At 46.0% G+C, this 27,339-nt stretch overlaps 1 protein-coding gene across 2 annotated transcripts in view; it reads right to left on the bottom strand.

Annotated features, from left to right (window-relative positions):
* The window catches only part of maptb (microtubule-associated protein tau b), a 77,561-nt gene that overhangs the window by 12,270 nt on the left and 37,952 nt on the right, over window positions 1-27,339 (bottom strand). For both annotated transcript variants that reach the window (XM_063037104.1, XM_063037103.1), the window contains 6 exons: window positions 18,609-18,676; window positions 17,227-17,353; window positions 12,341-12,615; window positions 3,936-4,028; window positions 3,352-3,433; window positions 731-843 (listed from right to left, as the gene is read on the bottom strand). In XM_063037104.1, the coding sequence (XP_062893174.1) occupies window positions 731-843; window positions 3,352-3,433; window positions 3,936-4,028; window positions 12,341-12,615; window positions 17,227-17,353; window positions 18,609-18,676 (758 nt within the window). The remainder of the gene's footprint in view (window positions 1-730; window positions 844-3,351; window positions 3,434-3,935; window positions 4,029-12,340; window positions 12,616-17,226; window positions 17,354-18,608; window positions 18,677-27,339) is intronic.

The raw sequence follows: 27,339 nt of genomic DNA, 5'->3' as shown, positions 1-27,339 counted from the left end.
CTATTCCACAATTTAGTTTTCGTTGCATTCATTGCAGAGATATGTTGGAAATGGAAGCAACGTTTTCAGTGCTTTCGTGGCTATCTCAGGATACTTAGCCTTGACTTTGATCCAAAGTGCCGACAGAGATGTTATGTCAAATGTACTTTTCAGCCCACCGTCATTTGCAAGCTCAAGGAGTTGATCTTCTTCCCGCGCTGACATGGATGACACGTGGGTAATGACCTCGCGTGTGTTCAAGCTCAACAGGGCGTGACAGGGAATGAGGAAAGGAGCAGCTGATTCATATTGCCAAATCATATCGTTTCGCTGCGGCCCGGTAGCGCATGCTCTGCGGCCCGGTACCGGTCCGTGGCCCGGTGGTTGGGGACCGCTGCTCTACCGAACCTTCTACTCTGCACCCATCTCCTGAACCTGCCCCAACCTCTTTTAATGTAGGCCTCAACTTGGACCTCTCACTCTATCCATCTCTCTCTGTCACCTTCTACCCACTTCTTTAACAGCACCTACCTGATAAATAGAAAATTTAAGCCAGAATAGGCCATTCAACCCATTGAGCCTGATCACAGCTCATTTTCCATACCATTGATGCCTTCTTGTCTTGAAACGTAATCTACTCCATCAGCGGCCTTCCACGGTGGAGACTTCCACAAGTTCAGGTGAGGACACGGCCAGTGTCAGCTAACATTACACCCAGTGGGGTTTAGTCTGAGCTAACAGTGCTTCTCACCTTCTTGGTGCCACCTCCTGGCGTGTGGCTGATGTTGTCCATCGATCCGATCTTGGACTGGGCTTTCTCTTTGAAGTCCACTTTCTGTGACTTGATCTCCACGTTGCCACCACCTGTTGGGGAGTAAATTCAGAGAGTCACTGTTATATCAGTCAACCTGTGAGTTTTATTTAGAATACTAATCTCTCTGTTATCCTCATCCTCTCAAAACTATTTGCTCACCTTGTCCCTCACATGACTGCTCTAAGATACGAAGTCTGACTCTCTCTGATGCATCCACGTTGTCCCTGCCCCTCCTGGTAAGATGTACCTGCAATGCACAATCTTTTTAACTTGCTCGTACTCTCTCTTTTTCTAAGCTGACCCTGTACTCTGTTGAAAAGCTGGGGCGGGGGGAGGTGGGGGGTGATGGGTGGAGATTTACATGACTGCTCCATCCTACCGCATATGTTGTCTCCTCCCTCAAAAACGTCTCTGCTCTCACTCCCGTCCCCTATTGTGTCTGTTCAGTTTCTCTCAGGTTGTTCTGCTCTACATCACATGCTGTGTTCGCTCATTTTCTATCTCTCTGGACTCTCTCCATCTGGGAGCTCATTGTCTATCTGCTCTCACTCCTTCCAAAACAGTGTCTACTCACTCTTCCACCTTGACCTGTCAGTGCTCGTTCACTCTGAGTAATCTGTCTCCTTTCTAATGCTTTATTTATTTATTTTAGAGATACAACATGGTAACAGGCCTTCCGGCCCAATTACAACCCTGTGGCCAATTAACTTACTAGCCCACACGTCTTTGGACTGTGGGAGGAAACCGGAGCACCCGGAGGAAACCCACATGGTCACAAGGAGAATGTACAGACTGCAGCAAAACGGAACCCAGATCGCTGGCACCATAACAGTGTTATGCTGACTCTTTGTTACTGTGTTTGTGTTTGTTCTTCCTTTCTTGGACATAACTTTCCTCCCTCTCTTAAGATATGACATTCAGAAAGTTATACAGGCCTTTAGCCCAGCTCATCCACGTTCAACCCAAATGTCTGTTTGGCCTGAGGCTGAGGGTAGCAGACACCAACAGAATCAACAAACTCATTCGGAAGGCCAGTGATGTTGTGGGGATGGAACTGGACTCTCTGACGGTGGTGTCTGAAAAGAGGATGCTGTCTAAGTTGCATGCCATCTTGGACAATGTCTCCCATCCACTACATAATGTACTGGGTGGGCACAGGAGTACGTTCAGCCAGAGACCCATTCCACCGAGATGCAACACAGAGCGTCATAGGAAGTCATTCCTGCCTGTGGCCATCAAACTTTACAACTCCTCCCTTGGAGGGTCAGACACCCTGAGCCAATAGGCTGGTCCTGGACTTATTTCCTGGCATAATTTTCATATTACTATTTAATTATTTATGGTTTTATTACTATTTATTATTTATGGTGCAACTGTAACGAAAACCAATTTCCTCCGGGATTAATAAAGTATGACTATGACTATCCCTCTAAACCAGGGGTTCTCAGCCTAGGGTCCACGGCATAATAAAGGTTGGGAACCCCCGTTTTAAACCCTTCCTTCCCATGCCCGTGTCTGAAGTATCTGCTGCTCGATGTGCTCGCGCTCCTCTTCACTCCCCCTCAGATCTGTCGATGTGTTTGTGCTTGCCATCTATCTCAGCTGTGGAAATAATCTGCTGGAGGAATTCAGCAGGTCGAGCAGCATCTAGAACACAGAACGGTACAGTACATGGACAGGCCATTCAGCCTGCACATCTCCTATGAACTTAACCCCTCTCATTTTATATGCATGCACTCTGGTATTAGATATTCCAACCCTCGAATAGTAACACTGACTGTCTACTTTATCTGCACCTTTCATCGCCTTATAAACCTCTATCGCATCTTCCGTCAGCCTCTGGCACTCCAAATTTGTCAATCCTCTCCTTATAACACGTCTTCTAATCCAGGCAGCATCATGGTAAACGTCTTCTGTACGCTCTCCAAGCCTCAACAGCCTTCCTATAGTGGGGTGCTTTCTTGACTAAAGAGATGGTACTTAGGGAGCAGGAGAGACCAGGTGAGGCCTTGCCGTTAAAAGCACACTGTACCTTTACATTTGACCCACCAAGGTGCCACACTTCACCTTTGGCTGGGTTAAACACCATCTGCCATTTCTCCACCATATCTGTAACTGATCTATATCCTGCTGTAATTGCTAGCCACAATGCCTCAATCTTTGTATTGTCTGCAATGTCCTCGCCAGGAGGTTTGCTGGTGCTCCCCAGGAGGGTTTCAACCAATTTGGCAGGGGAATGGGAACCACAGCAGCAAGTCAAAAAGTGGAGGGATTAAGAGCATCTGTGGGAGGAAAAGAACTATTGACTTTCTGGGTCAAGACCATGCATCCCAAATTGATGTTAGCTGCGTTGGTCCACAGAACAGAAGAGTTTGTTGAATAGTGAGGGACTGGTTGGAGTTGATGGTCAAAGGTACTGAAGGTGCACACATCACTGAGAGCCAACATGCAGCTGGAACAAAAAGGAAGAATATCCAGATGTCTCTGTCTCTCTCCTCTTCCCCTAAACCCCCAGATATGGGACTGTGATCAGTCTGCTGTCACTCTCAGATATTTACCTGGCTTGTGATGGATATTATCCTTTGATCCACATTTTGACGACACATGACTCAGATCGAGTTTCTTGTTCGTGATTTGTACCTGAAGTGGAAAAGTCAGCAGTTAGAAGTGCACATGGGCTAATGTCCGGGACACAGTGGGGACGAATACCTGATGTCCAGGACTGAGGGAGCCTGACCCTGTGACGATGTGGGAGTTCAAATGTAAAAGAGATCTTACAGTGGGACAGAAATCACAGAAAAACTCAAAAATAGGAAGTGGCTAAGAGGGAACCCTGTGTCTTTTTTTTAGTAAAATTCACTATGAGACAAAGGGAATCTCATAATACTGGGGAAGTGGGTATCTCACTCACCTCAAAGGGAATGGAACTCGCACTGAGATACGAAGGAATAGCTCAAATAGGAAACTCACAAAATGAGGCAAAATATATCCCCAAAACAAGAATTTCACACATTGGGCTCTCATGGAATGGGACAGAGTGTGTCCTGCTTTCTGGGACAAGGCTGAAATGTACCAGGTTGGGACAAAGAGTGAACCTGACAAAGATGGAATTTCACACACTGACTCCTGTACTTTTACATACATTTCCACCTCCGGGAACATGTTTGATCTTGTCTTTGGAACCACACTTTGACTGCACAGCGCTGTAATCTTCCTTCTTGTGTACGATTTGTACCTGCACAAATATGGTCAGAAAAAGAATAATGTAATCATTACCAGGGTACTCGAACAGGGCTGGAAGGAAGTGGCAGAGCCCATCATCTGAGCTGGGCAGCAGAGTGCAGGATCAATGCTGGATCTGTCTCTATGGATGTCGAATCCAGGATCTCACATTACATAGAACTTTCCAAGGTTAATAGAGAATCCATAGTCAAGGCCAACAATTCCTGACAGGATGCAGATACCATTCAGGGCAGTCAGTAGCCAATGGGGGCACTGTTCCCTCGAAGACGCGCAGGCGTGTAGCTGCGCAGTAACTGAAATGCTCCCGTGCTCACAGCCTTTGTTGCCGCGCAGCTGGAAATTTCTTTTACATAATGTTTTATTAAGGTGCCATGCAGTTTTCAGGCCGTGTAAAAATTTCCTGCTCAGAGCAATGGTTGGTCCACGCAGCTGCAAAATAAAAAAATTAGAGGGAACATTGCATGGGGGAGTCGTCAGCTGTGTATAACACTGAGTTGAGGGAACTGCAGCCTCACACCTCAGGTGCTGTCTGTGTGGAGTTTACATGTTCTCCAGGTTCCTCCCACATCCCAAAGACGTGCAGTTTGGGAAGCTAACTGGCAACTGTAAATTTCCCCTCGTGTGTAGAGGGAGGGGTAGAAGCTTGGAGAGGATTTGGGAGAATAAAATAGGTTTGGATAGGATTAGTACAAAAGGGTGGCTGATAGCTGGTGCAGACTCAATGGGCTGAAGGCTTGTTTTCTGCCGTATCGCTCTGATTTGATGAGTATGATTCACTATGCATCACAGGACTGTGCTCATACCGCAAATTCAGGACAGTTAGTGTAACGATGTCTCCGTTTGTCCATCCTTTCAGTAATATCACAGTGAGTGTTACTGAGACCTCGTTATCACCTACTGGCTAAGTCCTTGAGCTCAAAGACTTTGCCTCAGCTTGTGGCCAGTCATGCCGCCCTCTGCCTCAACATCATCCAGACAGGAATGCAGAAACTACTGCAGAGAGATAAATTCTCTCCCTACTCTCTATTAAACAATACAGATCAGAAAGAGGCTCTTCCAATCCACCTCCTCCTCCTCCTCGAATATCAACACACTGCCCAAATCATCATTTATGTCCTTCTCTTTGGTAAATATCGATACAAAGTAAAAATCTTGCCCACTTTAATTGGTTCTGCATGCAAGTTCCTTCCTCTTTCCTTGAATGGAACTATCTTTCCCTAGCTGCCCTATTCCATCTAATGTAACTATACAATGCTTTGGGGTTTTCCTATTGCTTAATCCTACTTGCCATTTCATGGCCACTTTTAACCCTCATATCCTTTGTAACTGCCACTGTGATATTCTCACTGATCAGAACCTCTCTATCACTTCCAAAATCAATCTGCCCTCCTCATTTTTCATAGCTCAAATATAAGAATTAAGGCTCTAAACTCATCTGCCTCACCCATTACACTCCCCACATTAAAATAAATACACTTCAGGTCATCAGTCCTGTTGTGTTACATAGGACATGGAATAGGCCACCATGCCTGTGCCAACCATGATGCCAATCTGTCTGCATGTGATCTGTATCCCTCTATCCCTGCTGTGTATCTGTCCAAATGACTTTAAACATTGCTATCACGTCTGCTTCTGTCTCCTCCCATGGCATCAGGTTCCAGAGATGCACCTCTCTGTAAAATAAAAATGCCTCACTAATCTCTTTTAAGCTTTCCCTCTCTCATTTTAAACATATCCTGGGGGAACAACTCTGAATGTCTACCCTATCTATGTCATTTATAATTCTAACAGATCGCCAGTCAGCCTCTGATGTGCCAAAGTAAACAATCCACGCTTGTCCAAATTTCCTTTATTGCTGAAACCCTTCATCCTGGTGAACTTCTCTGCACCTTCTCCAAAGACTCCACATCACAGGAAGTAAAGTGGTGACCAGAACAGCTTATAATATTCCCAACGTGGCCAACCCAAGCTCATCATCAAGTTTCAGGACCTGGGCCTCTGTATCTCCATCTGCAATTAGACCCTTGACTTCCTCATCTGTCAGTGTGGATCGTAACATCTCCTCACTGACCATCAACACAGGGGCACCTCAAGTCTCCCTACTTCACCCCCGCTCTGCTCTCCATATTACACGTGACAGTGTGGCTAAGCACAGCTCCAATTCCACGTACAAGTTTGTCAATGACACCGCTGTTGGATGAATTACAGCTGGTGATGAGTCATCTTACTGGGATGAGATAGGACAGCTGGTTGAATGGTGCCACAATAACAACTTTTCACTCAATGTCAGTAAAAAGAGCCAATAGTTGACTTCAGAAAGGGGAGGGAAGACAAACATGCATCAGTTTATATTGGGGGTTCAGAGGTGGAGAGAGTCAGCAGATTCAGTTTTCTGAGTGGTGACATGCTGTATCAGATGACCTGTCCTGGGCTTATCACATAAGGAAAGCACACCACAGTGCCTTTACTCTCTTAGAAGGCTGAGGAAGTTTGGCTTGTCATTGAACACTAACAAACTATTGCATGGTACTGTAGCGGTTGGTGTAACGCTACTACAGCTGGGGCATTCCGGAGTTCGGAGTTCAATTCCAGTGTCATTCTGTAAATGTCCTTACCGTGGAATCCGTGGGCTTTCTCCAAGTGCTCTGGTTTTCTCCCACAGTCCAAAGGTATACCAGGTAGGTTCATTGGTCATTGTAAATTGTCCCATTGATTAGACTAGGGTTAAATTAAGTTTGTGGGCTTGCTGGGGCTGCATGGCTCAAAGGCCCAGAAGGGCCTACTCTGTACTGTATTGACAAATAAAAATAAAATAAAACCTTTGCAGATGTACTGCTGAAAGTATCCTTTCTGGTTAGCTCATGGTCAGGTCGGCAATTCAAATTCACAGGAATGCAAGAAGGTACAGAGAATAATGGACTGCCTGATGCATCATAGGCACATTCATCCCAATCATTGATATTATCTACTGGAGGCAAAGCCTCAAGAAAGCAACATCCGTCAAAGATCTCCACCATCTGGGCCATGCCATCTTCTCATGGCTGAAGATACAGAAACTTGAAGTCCTACAAGACCAGGTTCAAGAACAGTTACTTCCCTTTGACCATTTGGTTCTTAAACCAACTGGCAAAGCCCTAATCACTAGAAGTTAGCAATTCTGATCACTTTGTACTAAAAATTTTGGTACTGTATTTGTTCTTGTAAGAATAATGTCTAATTTATGTTTTTCTTGTGAAAACTATTTATATGATTCTATGTGCCTGTGATGCTGCTGCAAGTAAGTTTTTCATTGCACCCGTTCTGCGCGCCACAGTTCCCAAAAGAGCCATTGGATTGCGTAGAGCTGAGAGAATTTAAAAGAAGTGAACAGGGGCAGTCGGCACATTTTGCGCGTCACAGTTCTCAATGAAACATTGGATTGCGCAAGTGGAAAGAGTTTAAAAGAAGCAAGCGGGAGCAGTTAGCACATTTTGCGCGCCTCGGTTTCTGAGGAGACATTGGATTGCGTAGAGGGAGAGAGAGAATTTAAAATAAGTGGGGGGGGGGCAGTTAGCACACTTTACATGCCGCAGTTCCCAAGGAGACATTGGATTGCGCAGAGGGTGAGAGGTTTTAAAAGCAAGCGTGCGAGGGCAGTCGGCAGATCACAATTCCCGAGGAGACACTGGATTGTGAAGAGGAAGAGAGAGGAAGAGAGAGAGAGAGAGAGAGAGAGAGAGAGAGAGAGAGAGAGAGAGAGAGAGAGAGAGAGAGAGAGAGAGAGAGAGAGAGAGAGAGAGAGAGAGAGAGAGAGAGAGAGAGAGAGAGAGAGAGAGAGAGAGAGAGAGAGAGAGAGAGAGAGAGAGAGAGAGAGAGAGAGAGAGAGAGAGAGAGAGGAGAGAGAGAGAGAGAGAGAGAGAGAGAGAGAGAGAGAGATTAAAAGAAACGAAGGCGTCGGCACATTTTGCGCACCCCCGTGTCGTGGAGACATTGCATTGCGTAGAGGGAGAGAGAGTTTAAAAGCAGTCGGCACATTTTGCGCACCACCGTTTCCGAGAGGACACTGCATTGCGTAGAGGGAGAGAGAGTTTAAAAGAAGCCAGCGAGTGCAGTCGGCACATTTTGTGCGACACCGTTCCCCTGGAGACACTGCATTGCGTAGAGGGAGAGAGAGTTTAAAAGCAGTCGGCACATTTTACGCACCACCGTTCCCGAAGAGACACTGCATTGCGTAGAGGGAGAGAGAGTTTAAAAGCCGTCGGCACATTTTGCGCACCACCGTTCCCGAAGAGACACTGCATTGCGTAGAGGGAGAGAGAGTTTAAAAGCCAGCGAGTGCAGTCGGCACATGATGTGCAACACCGTTCCCGAGGAGATATTGCATTGCGTAGAGGGAGAGAGAGTTTAAAAGTAATCGGCACATTTTGCGCACCACCGTTCCCGAAAAGACATTGCACTGCGTAGAGGGAGAGAGAGTTTAAAAGAAGCCAGCGAGTGCAGTCGGCACATTTTGCGCACTACCGTTCCCGAGGAGACATTTTAAGGGAGAAAGAGTTTAAAGAGCACGCGTGAGAGGGCAGTCGGCACATTTTGCGCGTCAGGATTCTCGAGGTGCCATTGGATTGCGCAGAGAGAGAGAGTTTCAAAGAAACGAGGGCGTTAGTCAGATTATTTTGCGTACCACAGTTCCCAGTTCCCGATGAGACATTGTATTGTATAGAAGAAGAGAGTTTAAAAGAAGTGGGGGGGGGGCAGTCAGCACATTTTGCACATCACAGTTCATGAGGAGTCACTGGACTGCGTAGAGGGAGAGAGTTTAATAGAAGCGAGTGAGTGCAGTCGGCGCAATTTGCGCGCTACAGTTCCCAAGGAGACACTGGATTGAGTAGAGGAAGGAAAAAGTTTAAAATAATTGAGAGGAACAGTCAGCACATTTTTGCGCACCACAGTTCCAAGAAGACATTGGATTTCACAGAGGGAGATAGTTTAAAAGTAGCGAGCAGGGGCAGTCAGCATATTTTGCGCGTTACAGTTCCTGAGGAGACATTCGATTACAGAGAGGGAGGAAGCGTTTCAAGGAAGGGGGGGGGGTGGAGAGAAGAGGAGGGACAGTCTGCACATTTTGCGCACCACAGTTCCTGAAGAGACATTGGATTGCACATAATTAGACACTTGGCAAGGTCCAATAAAAAGAAATTAGTTTTAATTGGAGCAGGCATTGTGTGACTGGGCCAGTGTTAGAGTGGGGAGTCAAGGCTTTGGCGAGGGGAGGGTTTTTCTGTTATTTATTCTTTCTGTCTTATTGCACATTTAGCGCAGCAGGGATGCCAGGCAGGATAGTGGAATGTGGAAAGGCAGGGAGACCTCCAGTGTCACTGACAACTACACTTACAAGTAGTGTACCCATCTGCAGATTCTAACAGACAGTGTTAAGGAGTTGAAGCTGGAACTGCATGAACGCCAGTCCATACAGGGATTAGTTACACACAAGGTGCAGGACACAGGCAACTGAGTGACGGTCAAGAAGGGGAAAGGGGTTAAGGAGCCAGTGCAGACTACAGTACCCCTGCGGCCATTCCCCTCAACAACAGGTATATCACTTTGTATACCGTTTTAGGGGGAATGACCTAGCAGAGGAAAGCCACAGCAACTGGGTCGCAGGCACCAAGTCTGGCTCTGTGGCTCAGAGGGGAAGTGGGGAGATGAGGCAAACTGTAGTGATAGGGGATCCAATGGCTTTGGGAATAGAAAATGAGACTGAGAATGACGAGAATGAGATTCCTGGATGGTATGTTGCCCCTGGGTGCCAGTGTCAGGGGTATCTCAGATTGCATCCACAGAATTCATGTGGGAGGGTCATGTTCCATGTAGGTACCAATGTCACAGGTAGGAGGGGTGACAAGGTCCTGCAAAGTAAGTTCAGGGAGTTAGGTGCTAAGTTAAAGGACAGGACCTTCAGGGTTGTGGTCTCAGGAGTGCTACTCGTGCCATGTGTTAGTGAGGCCAGAAATAGGAAGGTCGTACAATTTAACACGTAACTGAGGAGGTGGTGCAGGAGGGAGGCCTTCAGATTTTTGGATCATTGGGCTCTCTTCCAGAGAAGGTGGTTCCTGTACAGAAGGGACTGTTCACACCAGAACAAGAGGGGGCACAAAGAAGGAAAGTTTGCTAGTGCTGAGGGAGGAGAAAGTTTAAAACTTGAGTTGCAGGGGGATGGGAACCAGAGCACTAGAACAGATAGTGGAAAGGCTGTGGGGAAAGATGTTATTAAGGCTACATGCAAAGTCAGGAATCAAAAGGTTGAGCATGGTGGGACTAATGTTCTGAGCTGCGTGTATTTCAATGCAAGGGGAATAGTAGGAAAGGCGGATGAGCTCAGGGCATGAATCAGCACATGGAATTATGATATTGTAGCCATCAGTGAGACTTGGTTGCAGGAGGGGCAGGACTGGCAGCTCAATGTTCCAGAGTTCTGTTACTTTAGATGTGACAGAGCAGGAGGGATTAAAAGGGGAGGGGTGGCATTTCTAGTCAGGGAAAATGTCACGGCAGTGCTCAGTCTGGACAGACTGGAGAACTCGTGTAGTGAGGCTTTATGGGTAGAACTGAGGAATAAAAAAGGTATGACCACATTAATGGGGCTATATTACAGACCACCCAACTGTCCATGAGATTTAGAGGATCAAATTTGTAAGGAGATTGCAGACAACAGTCGCAAGAAACTTAAGGTTGTTACAGTAGGTGATTTTAACTTTCCACCTATTGACTGGGACTCCCATACTGTAAAAAGGCTGGATGAGAAAGAGTTTGTCAAATGTGTTCAGGAAAGTTTCCTTCATCAGTACTTAGAAGTTCCATCTGGAGAGCTTGTGATATTAGATCTCCTGTTAGGGAATGAGACAAGGCAGGTGACAAACATTTGTGTAGGGGAACACTTTACATCTAGTGATCACATTGCCACTAGTTTCAAATATGCAAAAAGATAGGTCTGGTCTTCGGGTTGAGATTCTAAGTTTGAGAAAAGCTAATTTTAATGATATCAGAAAGGATCTGGCAAGTGTGGATTGGGACAGGTTGTTTTCTGGCAAAGGTGTACTTGATAAATGGGAGGCCTTCAAAAGCGAAAATTTTGAGAGTACAAAGCCTGTATGTTCCTATCAGAATAAAAGGTAAGGATAACATGTGTAGGGAACCTTGGTTTTTGAGAGGTATTGAGTCCTGGTTAAGAAAAAGGAGGTGCAAAGCAGGTAGGAACAAATGAGGTACTTGAGGAGTATAAGAAATACAAGAGAACACTGAAGGAGGAAATCAGGAGGGCTAAAGGAAGCCATGAGGTTGCCTTAGCAGACAAGGTGAAGGAGAATCCCAAGGGCTTCTACAAAGATGTCAAGAGCAAACGGATTGCAAGGGACAAAATTGGTCCTCTGGAAGATCAGAATGGTGATCTATGTGTGGGGCCCAAAGAGATGGGGGAGATCTTAATTTGATTTTTTGCATCTGTATTTACTCAGAAGATGGATGCAGAGTCTACAGAAATGAGGCAAATCAGCAGCAAGGTCACGGACCCTATACAGATTACAGAGAAGGTGGTGTTTGCTGTCCTGAGGCAAATTAGGGTGAACAAATCCCCAGGGCCTGACAAGGTGTTTCCTCAGACCCTGTGGGATGCTAGTGCAGAAATTACAGGGACCCTAGTAGAGATATTTAAAATGGGTGAGGTGTTGGAGGCCTGGAGGATTAGCCAATGTCATCCCGCAGTTTAAGAGAGGCTCTAAGAATAAACCAGGAAATTATATACGGGTGACCCTGACATCAGTAGTGGGAAAGTTATTGGAAGGTATTCTAAGGGACCAGACATGAGTATTTGGATAGTCAATATGGCTTTGTGCGTGGTAGTTCGTTTCTAACCAATCTTACAGAGTTTTCCCCTACAACAGCCCACTGGTCACACATTCAACAATCCTATCTTCTGATTTCTTATGTTGCTGTCACGTGGCATTGTGAGTAATCCTGAGATTATGACATTAGAGGTCCTACTTTGTAATTACTACTTTATATTATGGACTTGTTTGCTGGAACTCTCCACCTCTCTTAAAAATCTGGACAGCAGTAAAGGTCACGATTCTGCAGAGGAGTCTGGCTTTCCACTCAGAATACATTTAACATAATCTCTCTGCTTTCCAGTCCTGTTCCACTTCAGACAAACCATTAGGGGCATTGTTACATCTGTCTTTAGGTTTGGTCAGATGCTGTTCTCTTTTTGTTTGCGCAGAAGGTCAGAGAGCCTGGTCTAGTCCATAATAAAAGTGAGCCCTGGCCAGTTACCTTGCCCCCACCAGGGGTGTGTTTAATATTATCTGTAGATCCAATCTTTGACTTGACGTTTTTCAGGTCCGGCATTGGTGCAGGAACAGTAGCCAGACGTGCCTTGGCAGCAGCCGGGGACTTTGGGGGAGTACGTACAACAGCCACCTTCTTTACTTCCTTAGCTGAGCCAGAGGATGGCTGTGAGGGAGTACGTGAGCGGCTGCTTGGGGTCCCGGGAGCTCCTGGGCTGCTGCATCCACTCCCACCACCACCCGGCTTGGCTGGAGAGTCCCCTGAGAATCAAGAACAAACATCCGAGAGGAATTAGTCAGGAAGGAAAAGGAAGCAAGGGCAAAATCAGTCTGGGCACTTGTGGAATATAAAGATAGCACAAAAGGTTTCAAAGATGTTACAAAGGAGCTTGATGAGGGTGAGACAGTGGATGTTATCTACATGGACTTTAGTAATACATTTGATGAGATCCCTCATGACCAAAAGATAAAGATGCATGGGTTCCTGGATGAATGGCAAGTTTGGATTTAGAACTGGCTTGCCCACTGAAGACAGAGAATCAGGTGGAAGGTTCTTATTCTGGTTGGAGGTCTGTGACTAGGGGTGTTCTACAAGGAGTGGACCTCAGTTGTTTGTGACATTTATCAATGGTTTGGATGAAAATGTAGATGGGTGAGTTAGCAAGTTAATGGATGACACCAAGGTTGGTGGATTGTAGACAGCGTAAAGAACAATCAGAAAATACAGCAGAATGTAGATAAGTTACAGGTATGGGCAAGGAAGTGGCATATGGAGTTTAATTCAGGCAAATGTGAGGTGTTGCAGAGCTCAGCTGGAAACCTTGTTGTGGAGGAAGTGTCCAGTTAATGGTAGAGCCCTTAATAATGTTGAGTTACAGAGTGATCTTGGGGTCCAAGTCCATTGTTTATGGGAAGTGGTTACGCAAATAAATAAGGTGTTAAAGAAGGCGTATGGCATACTTGTCTTCATTGGTCAAAGTGTTGAGTATAAAAGGAAGGAAGTTATGCTGTTGCCATATGAAACCTTAGTCAGACCACACTTGAGAGTACTGTATGCAATTTTGGTCACATCACAGGAAGGATGTGGAGACTGTAGAGAGGGTACTAAGAGGTTTACCAGGATGTTGCCTGGATTGATTAAATGCTGAGAACAGTAGGTGCCTGGAACAGGTTACCAGTTGTAGTTATAGAATCAGACAGTCCAATGGAGTTGAAGAGGCTTTTAGACAGACACATGAATATGAAGCGAATGGAAGGATATGAATGATATGCAGGATGATATTTAGTATAAATTGGCATTGAGATCAATACAACATTGTGGGCTGAATAGCCTGTCCTGTGTGGTACTGTTTTATGTTCTATGTCCTCAAAACAACAGGACAATGGTCTCGCCCAACACTGTCCCCTCACTGAATGCACCAAGTACTTCAGCCAGCCCTGAACCTCATCCTCACTTAGTTCAAAACCAACCACCAAACACGATGGAAAATAATCAAATGCTAATCAGCTCAGTGATTCACTCAGAGCTGCACATTTCATCTAACCCACATTCAATGACCAATCCCAGTGCCAAAGGTCAGGTCGTGACCCACAGCACCTGGTCCCAGTGCCAAAGGTCAGCGCATGACCCACATCATACTCCATACATAGTGTGATCCACTCTCCTGGCTGTTGTAGGCGTTATGGGCAGAATATACAAAAGCAAGTTTATTTCATGATCATAGAGAAGGGTAGTAGTAGACCTCAGACCTATACACCTGAAGCAAGTGTAGTGCAGTCATGTACTGTATCCGGATTACAGAGGAGGAGGTACTTCTTGTCTTAAGGCAAATTAGGGTGGATAAATTCCCAGGGCCTGACAAGTTGTTCTATCAGGTCTTGAGGGAGGTTAGTGCAGAAATTGCAGTATTTAGACAGACAGACTGATTAGGGATAGTCAACATGGCTTTGTGTGAGGCAGGTCATGTCTGAAAGATCTTACAGGGTTTCAAGGAGGTTATCAGGAAAGTTGATGAAGGCAAGGCAGCGGATGTTGTCTACCTGGACTTAAGCAAGACCTTTGACAAGGTCATGCATGGGAGGTTGGTGAAGAAAGTTCAGTTGCTTGGCATTCAAGATGAGGTAATAAATTGGATTAGACATTGGCTTCATGTGCATTTTGGTCACCTACCTACAGGAATGATGTAAATAAGGTTGAACGAGTACAGAGAAAATTTACAAGGATGTTGCTGGGACTTGAGGACATCATTTTTAGGGAAAGGTAAAACAGGTTGAGACTTGATTCCCTGGAGTGTAGGAGAATGAGGGGAGATTTGATAGAGGGATACAGAATTATGAGCAGTATAGACAGGGTAAATGCAAGCAGGCTTTTTCCACTGAGGTTGGTGGGACTACAACCAGAGGTCATGGGTTAAGAGTGAAAGGTGAAATGTTTAAAGGGAACATGAGGGGAACTTCTTCACTCAGAGGGTGTTGAGAGTGTTGAACAAGCTGCCAGTGGAAATGGTGGGTGCAGTTTCAATTTCAACTTTTAAGAGGAGGGTGGATAAGCAGATGGATAGGAGGGGTATGGAGGGCTATGCTCCAGATATAAGTCGATGGGATTAGGCACAGACTAGGTGGCCAAGGGGCCTGTTTCTGTACTGAAGTGCTCTATGACTCCAAAGCTTGAGAGCAGAGACCACAAGGCTCAGGGACATTTATCAGACCCTTGAAGGGACCTCTCATATGCTGGACGATCTCTTGATCTCACGATCACCTCCTTTATTTGTCTACCTGCACTGTAGTTTCACTGTAACTACAAGAGCACGGAATGTTGTTGTTGTTGTTGTTGTTGTTCATCCTTCGTAGTCGAAAATGACCATGGCTTCAAAGTCAAATGGGAGATTGGTGGCTGTGGGTCTGGAGGTGACTGATGAGGCCAATCCGGGCCCTGAAGGCTCGCCCACATGTGGGACATAAGTGGGTGGGTGCTGTCGTGGCAGTGGATGCTGCTCGGGCCTTGCGCACAGCACGCTTTCGTTGCGCCTCGATGATGCGCCTGACTTCAGCTGCACGGGCTCCTGTGGTGATCTTGCTGCGCCAAGCTGGACGGTCGAGGGCAAGCGTCTCCCATGTGTTGATGTCGACACCCAGACCTTTGAGGGACGCTTTGAGGCAGTCTTTGTAACGTTTCTTCTGCCCCCCGACTGAGCGCTTGACCTGACACAGTTCTCCGTACAGCAGCTGCTCAGGCAATCGGCTGTCTGGCATTCTGACCACATGTCCAGCCCACCTGGCTTGGGCTTTCAGCAGGAGGGTGTAGATGCTGCAGAGCCCAGCTCGTTCCAGGATTTCCGTGTCGGGGACTTTGTCCTGCCACCTGATGTGGAGGAGTCTGCGGAGACAGCTCAGGTGAAAGTGGTTGAGCTGTTTGGCGTGTCTGCTGTAGACAGTCCAGGTCTCGCTGGCGTAAAGGAGGGTGGTAAGGACCACTGCACAGTAGACCTTCAGCTTGGTGGTAAGGCTGAGTCCTCTCCGCTCCCAGACGTTCTCACGGAGTCTCCCAAAGGCAGCGCTGGCTTTGGCAATCCTGTTGTTGACCTCAGCGTCTATATTCACTGCGCGATAGAGTATGCTGCCCAGGTAAGTGAAGTTGTCGACTGCCTGGAGGTTCTGGCCCTTCACCGTGATGCGCGGCTCCTGGTATGGTTTTCCTGGGGCAGGCTGGTACATAACTTCGGTCTTTTTGGTGCTGATAGTGAGACCGAAGTTGTCGCAGGCTTGTGAGAAGCAGTCCATTTCACGCTGCATCTCCTGCTCTGTGCGGGCGTTGAGTGCGCAGTCATCAGCAAACAAGAAGTCTCTGATGACAGTCTCTCGCACCTTTGTAACTGCCTGCAGGCGCCTAAGGTTGAACAACCTGCCGTCAGTCCTGTACCTGACGTGGATTCCTTCTTCGTAGTTACGGAAGGCATCTGTCAGCATGGCAGAGAATACAAAGTCGGGGCAAGAACGCAGCCTTGTTTAATGCCATTTGTCACTGGGAAGGCCTCCAACTCGTTGCCGTCATCCAGAACTTTCACCATCATACCGTCGTGGAACTGCCAGACGATTGTGATGAACTTGCTGGGGCAGCCAAACTTCTCCATGATCTTCCACAAGCCTTCTCTGCTGACCATACCGAAAGCCTTGGTTAGATCGACAAAGGTCACAAAGAGGTCGCTGTGTTGCTCCTGGCATTTTTCCTGGAGTTGGCGCGCAGCAAAAATCATGTCCGTGGTCCCACGTTCAGCACGGAAGCCGCACTGGCTTTCTGGGAGCAGACCTTGCTCAAGATGTTGGAGAAGGCGGTTGAGCAGGACACGGGCCAGAATCTTCCCTGCAATGGACAAGAGGGAGATGCCTCGGTGGTTGTCGCAAGACTGGTGGTTGCCTTTCCTCTTGTAGATGTGGACTATGCTGGCATCTTTCAGCTGTTGCGGGACCTGTCCCTTTTTCCACATGGACTGGAAGAGAACAGTCAGCTTTTGCATCATCGAGGCCTGGAGCTGGCCTGCCGCTCGTCGTGACCGCTGCCGCCCACCCCCGCCGCCTGGTACGGTCGGGAGCAGCTGCAGGACCCAGCGAAGGTGGAGCAGTTAGCGGGTGAAAACAAGTGAGGGGGTGGTGTCATTACTACACCACTAGGTGATCATCCCAACGGCGGAGCAGGCGGAAGAGGAGACATCTCCCAACTGCTGCAAAGGCGGATGAGGATGCCCAACAATGGGTAGGGAGGCTTGCGAGCATGCCGCAAGAACTGCCGTAGACCCACAACACTCAAGAGTACGGAATACATTCTACATCAATGTACACAAGTGTGGATGACAGTATACGGAACAATAAGAATACCTGCTGCCCGTCGGCGATCCGGTGACTGACCAGATTCTTTCTGAGTGGCTGGAGGTCTGGCTGTGGTCTTTGATCCTCGCGCTGCTGGCAGTCGACTCCTGCTGGCCTCTGGCACGGCATCATGAGGCTGAGAGACAGGCAAATTCATATCAGATAAAACACATTACGAATCTGGCACATGGCTTCAGTTCTCCATGCTAAACAGTGCAGGACAGTGCAGCAGGATGTGAGAAGCAACAACTCTACGAGTGGTTCAGTAGGCAGAGAAGCCACAGTTATGGATGGGGGGTAGTAATAGTGAGGAGTTACATCAAGTAAAGAGGGCAAGGCTGAGGAGTGAGAATGACAGTGATGGAGGAACGATGACAAAGGTTGAATGAGTGACAGTGAGGGGCAAGAGTGATGGGGGTGGGGGAAGAACAGTGATACGAGAAGCGATGTATTGGAAAGCAATGATAGATTGGTGGGTGCATGACAGAACACTGCGGGGAGTTGCAGAGTTCAAGAGGAACACATGGACAACTGAAAAGTGGGAATGAAGGGGTGAAGGGGAGGAGTAATTTGAGAAAGGGGTGGGAAGAACATGGTAGGTGGACTGACAGGCATGGTGATGTGAAATATTGACGAGGAGAGAGATTGTGAGAATTCAAGGGAGAAGCAGTGAACATCGGAAGGGATTTGGTGCTTTGATGCTGACAGTGAGAGTGAAATCTGATGGGTAAGAGTAATCCAGTGACTGGGAGAGGGACGGGCTGCAATGGGTGTGTTAAGCCATGTCGTCTCCGTTGTTAACTAATAAGTCAGACATGCTGGAAGACAGCAATGTTTGTTATTCCAAGTAATGCTGCAGCAACTTGCAATGACCGATGATATAAAAATGGACAACTACATCTGCTGAGTGCATCAATGGACACAAACAGGGTGCAAGACAGTTAAGCCGAGCAGCTGGTGTTTGCTTGGCTAGCAGAAGGCTGCCACTGTGTGACCCGTGTCAGGACAAAGCCTTGATATGGTCCTTACCTTTGCTGAAGGCACTTTAGCTCCCGTGCCACTGTGGTTTAGCGAGGAGAGATGTCTTTTTGGGCTGGTGACGGGGCCGAGAGCTTTTCTGGTACTGACACTGGGAGCTTTAATGGCCCTCTTAGAGCGGGCAGCAGCCTGAGGCCTAGCTGTTGAGGATTTTGCAGATGTAGATGTGAAGACCTTTGCATGTAAATAAAATTCAAAATGGCAACACAAAATACGAACTTCATGAACCGGATGAAATGGTGGTTTAAAAAAAAAATACAATATTACAAAATAGGAAAAGAAACGTTTGGATGGTGATGTTGCTGCTGGCATGGGTTGAGGGATGAGCCCCTGAGCCAATATCTGACTCTCACCTGCATCTTGCCCTTGGCGGAAGCTGCCTGAGGTTTGGCTCCTTCCTCACCTGTGACAGGCACTGGAGCTAAAAACAGGAAAAAACACAATGGGTTCTCACCGATTTCAAATGGGAACAGGTGACCCCCCACTTAAATGGAGATTTGTGGCAGTACAGGTAGAAGGAGGCAGCATACGGGATATGTGCCTCCATTGTTGAGGCACAGACTATATGAGCAGGAAGGTTATGGTACACTATTAGCTAGGCTACAGTGGGGTAGTGTGGAAAATGGGGCGGGTGCAGAGAAGGTTTAACATGTTGCTTAGAATGAAGCATTTTATAGTTACAAGGAGAGACTGCGATTGCTGGGTTTGTTTCCCTTGAAGTGGAGGAGGTTGAGGGACCCGATAAAGGTGTACAAAGTTGCAAGAAGCATAGGAAGAGTAGAGAGCAGTAGTGTTGTTTCCCCATCGCAGCTCAGGGGCATTGGTTTAGAGTGGATCTAAGGAAGAACTTTTTCACCCAGAGGGTGGTGAAATCTAGAACACATGGGCTGAGCGGGAACAGATCTACTCCCCGTCTTTCTCCCACTCACCCCTCTGTAGCCCCCTGGACTGTTACAACAGCCCAAATGCAAGCTGGCAGAGCAGGTTGGAGTCTTCTTAATATCAAACTCTCTATCCTGGAATAACGTGCTCCTTCTCCCTGTCTGTATCAGAACCACCACTACCTGCCTTCCTCTCTGTGTACAGTCCGGCCTGATTAACACTGCCCATGTGTCAAAACTGCATCAGCAACACATCACACCGCCACAGCACATGGCCCCATTTGCCACACCTTCACTCTATCAGACAAACCCTCGCGGTTTCACCAAGTCGTTGCTGCAATCAATCCAAAACTCCTCACTTTTCCAGGTCTGATGAAGGGTCCCATATTTAAAATGAGAACTGCTTTCTCTTTCCACAGATTCTACCGATCTGTTTAGATTTTCCAGCATTTACAGTTTCCATACCATGTTAAATCAGTTTTTCTTAAATTTTATTTATTTAGCAATACAGCTATGCCGCCCCAACAAAACTCCGACAACCCCGGTTTAACCCTAACCTAATTGTGGGACAATTTACAATGACCAATTAACCTACTTGTCATTGGACTGTGGGAGGAAACTGGATCACCCAGGAAAAACCCACGCATTGCACAGGGAAGACGCACAGACTTCCTAGAGAGGACGCCGAGATTAAACTCCAATGCCCCAAGCAGTAATAGCATCGTGCTAACTGCTACACTACCACGGCTCCATGAATAGGATAATACAACATATTCAAATTTGCCTGCCAAGTCCCACCACCTTACCATTAACGACTCACTACACAGACCAAGCAGCTGAATGTGCTGGTAAATGTCTCCATTTCAACCCAACTGATCACAGAAATCTTTTGTTCCACAAACTACAACACCCCTTCCCCGCTACTGAAAGCTAACTTGCATCACTCTTTCCCAGTTCTGACAAATGGTCACAGTCTGAAACGTTGACTGTTTTGCTTTTGCACAGATGCTGCCTGACCAGCTGAGTTTCTGTCTTGGTACCAGAAATTGCAGTCTGTCCAAAGATCGGGAGCATTTTAGAACTCAGAGGGTCAAGAAACTGATAAAGACAAAGTGAAATAGAAGAGTAGATAATATAAACAATTTTAAGAGCTTTGATAGTTATGTCAAAATGTAAAGGTTAGCAAGTATGGGCCCTTACAGAGAAACAGGAGAATGGACATAGAAACCGTTACAGGAATTTTGAGCCGCGGCCAATCAGAGATCCTTAGTGCGGGAAGACGCAGCTCACTCAGGTTCGCTGATTAGCTACACAAGGCATCGACTTGTGGCAATTTGGTGTTTTGAGCAGCGGTCAGTCAGCAATCGAGATTGATTGGTATAGGAGCCAAGCAGCTGGTTACTATCTGCATTGTATTGTGTTGCGCGTTTGTTATGGTAACTAATCACATGAGCCGGGGTGTGTGGTAAAAGCAAAGGGAATAAGTTGCGTATTCATGCTTTGTTCTGTGCAGTATGCAGCTGGGGGCCGACAGATGTCATATCTTTTCTTGACCGCTAAATTACGCTTAACTCACATTTGGATATGCTTAAGTTTCATTGCTTCAAGATTGCATGTTTGCTAATTGCTAATAAAGGATTGAATATACATCTCCGACTTTGCAACAATCATTATTGGAGTTGAGGGTGCGTTATACAAGGATAATAAATCCACGGGGCCAGCAGTGGCAACTTGGTTTGTTTAGAATTGGCTGCTACATTCTGTCAACAAAAATTTTCGACAGTTACACCAAATGAACATCAGCATTCAGATGTGTCTCCAAAATTAGAATCATTGCAGCCTGGAGCAGCTTGTGGCATGTAATCATGCTGAGTGTTTGGGTGTGGGACACAGTTTGGAGTGGTCAGCGCTGCCTGTTCATTTGGGGACTGTAAGCTGTATAGTGGTGTTTGCCTGAGAGTTTGATGCTTGATTTTGTTGAAATGCTTAAGTGAATGCTGTTGTTTTGTCTGGTTTGCGCACTTGGAAAACAATGCGAGTCAAGCTGGAAGCAGTGACCCTGAAGTCAAGAGAGAAATTAAACTTACTGAGAAAGCTTTGGCAGCTAGAATTGACAATTTTCAAAAGGACTATAATAAAATTCTTAAAAAGATTAAAGATTTAATATCATTAGAAGTTTTTTTTAAACAAGAAAAGCAGCAAGGTGTTTCATGAGTGCAGTCTCATTTGGATGATTTAAGATGTTGCTAAGCAACATAACCTGCTGTTGACTTTAATGCCCATCTCTAAGCACGATCAACAGGTAAACAATGACAGGCTTATTAATACAGTTACAGCAGAGGCTGAACAATGGTTGAAACAAACGTGCAGGTCTCGTGGCTGGTGGAAATGAAAGCCACAGAGCATGCTGTGACTATATACATAGCTGATCATTTGCAGGATGACAGTACGTCTAATGTGCCTGCAGCAGGTTCTGTTGCTTGCAGAGCATCTCCTGCGCCTGATAAGTCATCAGTACGCATTATAACGGAGGCTGATTTTGCTGAGTTTTGCTCAAGACAACAAATATTGAGGGATAAACACACACTGGAAGAAAAGATGGAACAGCTTCAGAGAAACCAGGAAGATGGAACAGCTTTGGAGAAACCAGAACGAAAAGCCGGAATAGTTTCGGAGAAACCAGAAGCTGCTTAAGTTGCAGGAAGAAACTGCAGCCGAGCTGGCCAGAGTTAAAGTGCTAAGGGTTTAAAGCGCTGTGACTGATCAATGAACTTCAGCAGGACAGATCTATGGTGAGAGTTCCTTTGTTGACACCGAACAAAGAAATTGGAGCATACTCAATGCCTATGTGGATACATTTAAGGAGCAAATGTCATGAACCCCAAGGGGTAGTTCAGACTGTTCACTCTCAGCCTGCACCCAGGGGGCACTCTGAACCTGTGCCATATCCAATAGCAGAAGGTGCTTCTGAGAAGACTGATTTACAATCGGGTGACACCCGTGTTTCAGATAATAAAGGTCTAAATGCTGCGCTGGAGGCCATAAGGAAGCAAAAGGAAATAACAAGCATAGTGACACAACAGCAATGTATTGCATCTCTATCTAAAAGAAATTCTAATCTCCGATGGCAATCCATTGCAGCTTCATTCATTTATGTGGGCTTTCAAGATTAGCATTGAAGGCAAGACAAATAATTATGGAGACGGTCTCCATTTTCTTGAACAGTTCACTGAAGGTTACCCTACAGAGCTTGTCAAAAGTTGCCAGCGGGCCGACCTGGAGTAAGGATACATAAAGGCCCAAGCTTTACTACAGAACATTTTGGTCATTAGCACAAATTTGCTGTGGCCTACATGGAAAGGGCTTTTTCTTGGCTGCATATCAAATCAGAAGATATGAAGGCCTTCAAGACAACAGTCTTTTTCTTAGAGGCTGTTGCAAAGCCATGGAAGACGTACAGGACACAGGTGAGCTAGACATGCCTGCTAACGTGAGGATTGTTCTAAAGAAACTGCCCTATATGCTGAGGGATAAATGGGGAACAGTGGTCTCTGAACTGCAAGAAAGGTACAACCATAAAATTACTTTCATTGACATTGTTTATTTTATTGAAAAGTGAGTAAAGATTACTACACACCCAGTATTTGGGAATATACAGCATGCTACATCATCTGTTATAAGCAAAGGTGTGAACAAAAATAAGTCACAACTTCATTCTAGGCTAAAGGAAGCAGTTTTGCCACAACTGTGGCCACTTTGAGAAGTAAAGCTGGAACTAATGAAAGAGTTTGACTGTTCTGTGAGGTTGACCATACGTACAGTACATTAGATTCATGCTCCCAGTTGGATTGTTTTCCAAAAGGAAAATGGTGTCTGCTTTGGTTGTTTGTGTACAGGACATAGTAGCAAGGATTGCAGGAAGCATCTTTCATGCAAGATATGCAGTGGCAAGCATTCCAGCACATTTCATATTCACTCTGATGAATAGGGTGCAGAATTGAAACAAGCCGTGAAAGAATCAGACAGAGAGTAATGCCCTGGAATCCAATGGCCTTACAGGGGCTGATGATTATGATTATAAACTTCCCATAGTTCCAGTACAAGTAAATCTAAGAAGGGTAACAAGACATTGGTTACTTCTGCTTTCCTAGATCAAGGAAGTACAGCAGTGTTCTGTACAGTGAGCCTCATGAACAAGCCCAACCTGACAGGAAAAAGGAAACACATTCTCTTACTCACCTTGGGTCAGGAGAAAGTCGTGAGTAGCTACATTGTCTCAGGATTGGAAATGGCTGGCTTAGAAAGTGCAAACCATGAGACCATAAGATATAGGAGCAGGATTCGGCCATTGGGCCCATCGAGCCTGCTCCACCATTTCATCATGGCTGATATATATTTTTTAAAATCAGCCATACATTTATCCTGTTTCTACCCTCACTAGTGCATGGCACAGGCAGCAATCCAGAAATTACTACCCTGGAGGTCCTGCTTCTCAGCTTTCTGCCTAGCTCTCTAAATTCTCTCTTCAGGACCTCTTTGCTTTTCCTTCCTATGTCATTGGTACCAATATGTACCAAGACATCTGGCTGCTCTCCCTCCCGCTCCAAAATGCTATAGACAGGAAAACTACTGTGAACTACCTAACATCTATATGCAGGGAAGGATGCCTGTCCACAAAGGGAACATTCCTTGTCAGAGGGATCTTCAGGAACGGGGTCACACCGGAAGCATATTCATTTGCCAGACATTGAGCTGCTGAAGGTCCCCAACCTTTATCGCACTGCGGACCAGTTTCATATTGACAATATTCTTGCGGACCGGCTGACCGGGGGGGGCGGGGAGAGGGTTGCCAACGGACAAGAATAGCAGTCAAATACGCTGGGTTTACCCCAAGAAAGACTACAATGACCGTGAAGCCTTGTGCGGGCACCAGTGCGCATGCGTAACTTGCACATGCATGTACAATTTTTTTCTGCAGATCGTTTTTGGTGATTCTGTTCGGGGGAGGGGAGGGTGGTGTTAATCACGACCGGAATATAGATGATAATTAGCTAATACACTCAATTTCATTTCTAAAAGGGTTTATCTAACGAATTTAATATTAAACACATATTTTCCTTGCATGAATATAGTGATAAGTCAATCATCAGGGGAGGACAGGGGAGCCTGAAGTAAGTGTTGAACGAACTTCCAGTAGAAGTGGTAGAGGCAGGTTCCATATTATCATTTGAAGAAAAATTGGATAGGTATATGGACAGGAAAGGAATGGAGGGTTATGGGCTGAGTGCAGGTCAGTGGGACTAGATGAGAGTAGCGTTCAGCACGGACTAGAAGGGTAGAGATAGCCTGTTTCCGTGTTGTAATCGTTATATGGTTATATAAGTCAATAGCATCATAATATTTTAAGTATCATTTGGATATTAAACATGCAGCACATATTTTCCCTGTATGAACATATAAAATCATTGCAACACACCAATATCGCTGAATCAGTGGGAGCCCTGGGATTGTTTCCCTGCAACAAGACGGTCCTATCGAAGGGTGACGAAAGACAGCGATACTCGAACGGGGTTCCTTATGTCCAGTCTATTCCGCAAATTAGTTTTCGTTGCATTCATTGCAGAGATATGTTGGAAATGGAAGCAATGTTTTTAGTGCTTTCGTGGCTATCTCAGGATATTTAGCCTTGACTTTGATCCAGAATGCCGGCAGAGATGTTATGTCAAACATACTTTTCAGCCCACAGTCATTTGCAAGCTTGAGGAGTTGATCTTCTTCCCGCGCTGACATGGATGACGCGCGGGTAATGACATCGCATGCGTAATGGCTCAACAGTGGCCATGACAGGGAATGAGGAAAAGTGCAGCTGACTCATATCGCCAAATCATATCGTTTCCTCACGGCCCGGTAGCGCATGCTCTGCGGCCCGGTGGTTGGGGACCGCTGCTCTAAGGCATTGGAGCCGTTGCAAGTGATTCTCAATGTTAATGATGGACCCCATGCAATCAGAATAATGCTGGGTTGGACTGTAATGGACCATTGAACGGAGACCGTGGTTGTTGAAGAGACCGTGCTTGGTCAGAGCTGACAATTAGCAGGATTTCAGTTTTGAACTTGGATGAGGTTTAGCAGCAGCCACTCAAGACAGATTTTCCTGATCAGAAATCACAGTCCAAGATAGACTGCTTACCAAAAGAGGACATTTGTGTAAATGTTGATATTTCATGTCTATTGTGTCTTGGTAGCATGTCATTGTAATTATTCTAGTATAATAATTAGGGGGCTGGAATGTGGGATCCATGCACCTGTTCTTGATCTGCATTGTATTCTATGTTGTGCATTTATTATGGTAACAAGTCACATGAGTGGGAGTGAGGTAAAAGCAAAGGGAATAAGTTACATCTTCATGCTTTGTTCTGTGCAGTATGCAGCTGGGGGTCAACGGATGTCATCTTTCCTTGACCACTTAATTATACTAACTTACATTTGGGTATGCTTAAGTTTCATTGCTTCAAGATTGTATGACTGCTGATTGCAAATAAAGGATCGAATACACATCTTTGACTTTGCAATAATCATTATTGGAGCTGAGGGTGTGTTATACAAGTATAACAAATTGGTGGGGGCCGCCAGCAGCAACAACTTGGTTTGGTTAGAATGGGCTGCTACAATTGGCAAGAACAAATTAAAATAAGGCAGGGGCAAGCAGAGCGGCCATTGTTGGAGTGGCACACACAAAAAACACAGCAGGCCAGGCAGCATCTATAGGAAGAGGTACGGTCGACGTTTCGGGCCGAGACCCTTTTGTGTGTGTTGCTTGAATTTCCAGCATCTGCAGATTTCCTCGTGTTTGCATTGTTGGAGTGGGTAGTGTTAGAGTGAGGATTTTGAGGCTTCAGTGTGGAAAAGCTTTAGTGAGAAAAAGTGAAAAGCTGTAGGTAGATTCCATCCCCCCCAGTTTATTTATTGATTTTCCTTCTTTATATTTGCTCCGTTAAAACAGTAGAGATGCCAGCCTGGATAGTGGATTCTCAGGAAGACTTCTAGTGTTCCTGACGACTACAACTGCGAGAAGTGCATCTGGCTGCAGCTTCTAACAATCTGTGTTAAGGAGTTGGAGCTGGAACTGATGAACATTCTAATCAGGCCAAGTACCAAGTCAGTCCAAACTGTTTTCTTGAAAGTCCTCCTAAAGCAGACTTCCAGAGACTTGTTGGTATATTGGTTCACTGACCAGATGCGGATCTCTAACATTAATCCCTCACGAACATAAAATGGTACAACACAGCACAGGTCCGTTGGTCCACAATGTTGTGCCAAACTTTTAACCTACTCCATGATTAATCCCTTCCCTTCAGAACAGTTCATAACCCGTCAATTTTCTTTCATCCATGTGCCTCTCTAAGAGTCTCTTAAATGTCTTTTACCATCACCCCCAGCAGTGTGTTCTAGGCACCCACCGCTCTGCAAAAAGCCTACATCTGACATTCCCCCCCCCCACCAAACGTTCGTCCACTGACTTCAAACAGATGTGCTCTGGTATTGGTTATTGTCAGGCTGGGAAAAAGAATCAAGTCTGGAGGCAGATATAGGGAAGATTTTCTGCCCCAGATAGGCTTTTACAGCAACTAAGTGACAGTCATTCCCAGGACTACCTTCAATTATTAGCTCTCTTTACTGAATACATGCACCATGGTATCATAGCGCGATGCTAGTACAGCTCGGGGCATCAGAGTTCTGAGTTCAATCCCGGTGTCCTCTGTAAGGGATTTGAACGTCCTCCCTGTGGAATGCATGGGTTTAGCCCCGGGTGCTTTGGTTTCCTCCCACAGTCCAAAGACGTATGGGGTAGGTCAACTGGTGATTGTAAATTGTGCCATGATTAGTTTAGGGTTAAATTGGGATTGTCAGGGGTTGCTGGGGTGGCGTGGCTCACAGGGCCGGAAGGGCCTGTTCCACACTGTTTCACTAAATAATAAATAAATCATTTCTTGAACTTAATCCTCAAATCCTGGGATTTGAACTTGTGCCTCCGTTCTCAGCATCACAGACTTAATCACTATTCCACTATAGTCCCTGGTGAGAGCTGCTGACTCGAGCTGGAGCCAGAGGGCAGGTGCTTCTCAATTGTTCCTCCACAGCCTTGTTCCCCTCTTATAGTAACTTCTAAACTAACGAACACAGATACTCATAGAGGTCATGA

This window comes from Mobula hypostoma, chromosome X1, assembly GCF_963921235.1.
Source record: "Mobula hypostoma chromosome X1, sMobHyp1.1, whole genome shotgun sequence".
NCBI classification, from domain to species: Eukaryota; Metazoa; Chordata; class Chondrichthyes; order Myliobatiformes; family Myliobatidae; genus Mobula; species Mobula hypostoma.
Note: the sequence above shows the minus strand (reverse complement) of the source record. Positions and strands in the feature narration are given on the sequence as shown.